General features: G+C 42.4%; 1 gene segment (V, D, J or C); it reads left to right on the forward strand.

Annotated features, from left to right (window-relative positions):
• The first annotated feature begins 184 nt into the window (after positions 1-184).
• On the forward strand, positions 185-668 carry LOC123966202. The segment is given in 2 exon segments: positions 185-241; positions 349-668. Coding segments are annotated over 2 exon segments (372 nt in total).
• The last annotated feature ends 2,242 nt before the right edge of the window (positions 669-2,910 follow it).

Here is a 2,910-nt window from a genome sequence, read left to right on the forward strand (position 1 = left end):
CAGCATCATCAGAGTAATCCAAGTCCCTGTTGGAGTCAGTCAGAGCATTTCCATAGAGAGCCACTTTGCATCAGCAGCACCATGCTCCAGTGCTCTGGGAGACTTTATAGTCCTGAGAGTTGAACACTGGATGACTGACAGCTGTCCTTCATGACAACAGAAGCCACAGAAATCCTCCTCATCAAAAACATGACTTTGGTCTCCGTCCTCATCTGGACTCTCCTCTGCTGCTGCTTCACAGGTAAAGTCCAGAGAATCAAACTCCTCTCCTCTATGAACATCCGTCCCTCTGAAATGAAGCCCACAAAACCATGACGCTGCTTTATGTGTTTGTCTCTGTATCCTCAGAGTCCAGAGGCCAGATCACAGTGACTCAGCCTGGAGCAGTGAGCTCTGCTCTGGGAGCCTCCGTCTCCATCAGCTGTAGGGTCAGTCAGGAGGTTGATGGAGATTTATTAGCCTGGTACCAAAAAAGAGATGGAGAAGCTCCTAAACTGCTCATTTACTTTGCTAGCACTCGAGAATCAGGGATTCCAGGTCGTTTTTCAGGCAGTGGATCAGAGACTGACTTCACTCTGACCATCAGTGGAGTTCAGGCTGAAGATGCAGCAGTTTACTACTGTCAGAGTTATCATGATATCAACAGTCAGGATGTGTTCACACAGTGAAAAAGCATCGTACAAAAACCTCCCTCAGTCAGACTGAACAGAAACTGAACTGACTGCTGCAGCTGGAAGCTACTGCAGAGACTGATACAGTTCACTGAGGACACACACACACACACACACACACACACACACACACACACACACACACACACACACACACACACACACACACACACCTTGTGGACCCACAAACCACAGCTGACTGAAAACAGCAAGCAGAGGATCAAACTTGTCTGATGGCTCTTAAATTTCCTTCAGTATATTAATTAACTGCATTTTAAATTCACTTGTATCAAACACTGTCCACTCACCAAATATTTATTTCCAAACACATGCTTAGCCTGGTTCCCCTGTTCTCCTGCAAACATCCCTCTGACCTCCATCTGACACGGTTGACACAACATGAAGGTAGAAGTACATTACAAATTCACAGAATTGAAAACATAAACTATATGAACATATACTGATTAATGTGGCCGACCATAAGTCCAAAAAACAGATCCCTTTACTATCTTCTACCCCTACACTTTATACAGACAGACACTTCAGACACTGATCCACAAACCTCTGACAGTTTGTCTAATATTATAAAACTAAAGGAAAATAATAACTCGTCTTATAGCGTTAAAGCTTTTTGAAGCACGATTTGAGCGATCTTAGGAAGAAGCATCCAAAAGCTGTCTGCCTGAACAATTCTACAATGTTTTACTGCTGGAATGAACCAAATGGGACACATTTTGCTGCCTCTCCCACTGCTGGCTGTTTCATTTGTCTTAGCTATTAGGACATCATCTGTGAGCGCTGGATCATCCAGATCATTCTTAAGCTGGTATTTCACATTATCACACATCAGTCCTGTCCCCACAGCTTAGACATTTCCGCTGGATCAGTTCAGGGCCGTATTGGTCATCTGTACCAGGCTCCCTGGATGAAGCTAAGAGTCTCTGTTTCAGTTCTATTGCCCTAAATAGGACATTTTGTGGAGACTCATTACTGTCTTGTGTAATACACGCCTTTATATCATCACGCCGGGATTACTGCAACAGCCTTTTTACTTGCTTGATTAAAAAAAATAAAAAATGATCAACTCCAGATTGTCCAGAACTCAGCTGCCAGGCTTTTAAAAGAAATATGAGCACATCACTCCTGTTTTAGCTTCATTACACTTGCTCCCAGAATATTTTAGAATAGACTTTAAAGTTTTATTGATTACCTTTAAAGCTCTTCGTGGCCTCTCTCACTGTTATATCCCTGACCTTTTAGTCCCATACACACCTGCACATATCTTGAGATCCTCGGGCAGAGGTCTTTTGTCCGTTCCAGAGTCTCGACTGAAAACTAAAGGGGACAGTTTGCAGTCAGGGCCCCGAGGCTCTGGGACAGCCTGCCTGAGGAAATCAGGGCGGCTGAGTCAGAGAACTCTTCTTCTTCTTTGTTACGTTTTATGGCGAGTGGCCCCAGCGTTAAGGTGCATTACTGCCACCTACTATGTATGAGTGTGGACCAGACTTTCTATCCCTTGATAAAAAAATAAAATAAATAAACAAAACAAAGCAAAACAAAAACGTAAAATAAATAAAAAAGATTAATTACTGAGTTATTTCACAGTTCACTAGACTCTATTAATCAATCCAGTTTCTTTCAAATAATGAAATAGTTTCCCTACCTCAATGGCAAATAAATTTTTTAGACTCAATTCTTCCTGTTCAAGCTGTCTGATTTCCCTCCTTAATGTTTCTCGTTCCTGAGAGAATTTGACAGTGAAGAATTACATGTTCTACTGATTCCTCCATTTGACAGTGTTCGCATAATCCTGAAGGGTTCTTGTTTCTTAAGTGCAGTGTTTTATTAAGTCTAGAACGCCCTACCCTCAGCCTTGTCAAGATGTTCTCCTCTTTATTGATTCTTCTAGCGGTCCTTCTTGTGCCCACATCCTGCTGTAGTGTATAGAGATGTCGCCCTGTATTTCCTGTATCACTCCTTAATGATGTTTCTTTTGATTATTCCTTTGGCTTCAGATTTACTGAGTGCTACGCACAAGATCTCCTCGTGTTTCAGAGCCTGTTTTGCTAATGCATCCACACCTTCATTTCCCTTAATCCCTCTGTGAGCTGGGGTCCACATAAATGTTATCAGCGTGTTCATATTTTTAATTCTGTACAACGTCTCGTAAATCTCATTAACCATATCTTGCCTGCTGTCAGATGTAAATGACTGCAGTGACATTAATGCAGAGCAGGAG

This window comes from Micropterus dolomieu, unplaced genomic scaffold (assembly GCF_021292245.1).
Source record: "Micropterus dolomieu isolate WLL.071019.BEF.003 ecotype Adirondacks unplaced genomic scaffold, ASM2129224v1 contig_12912, whole genome shotgun sequence".
NCBI classification, from domain to species: domain Eukaryota; kingdom Metazoa; phylum Chordata; class Actinopteri; order Centrarchiformes; family Centrarchidae; genus Micropterus; species Micropterus dolomieu.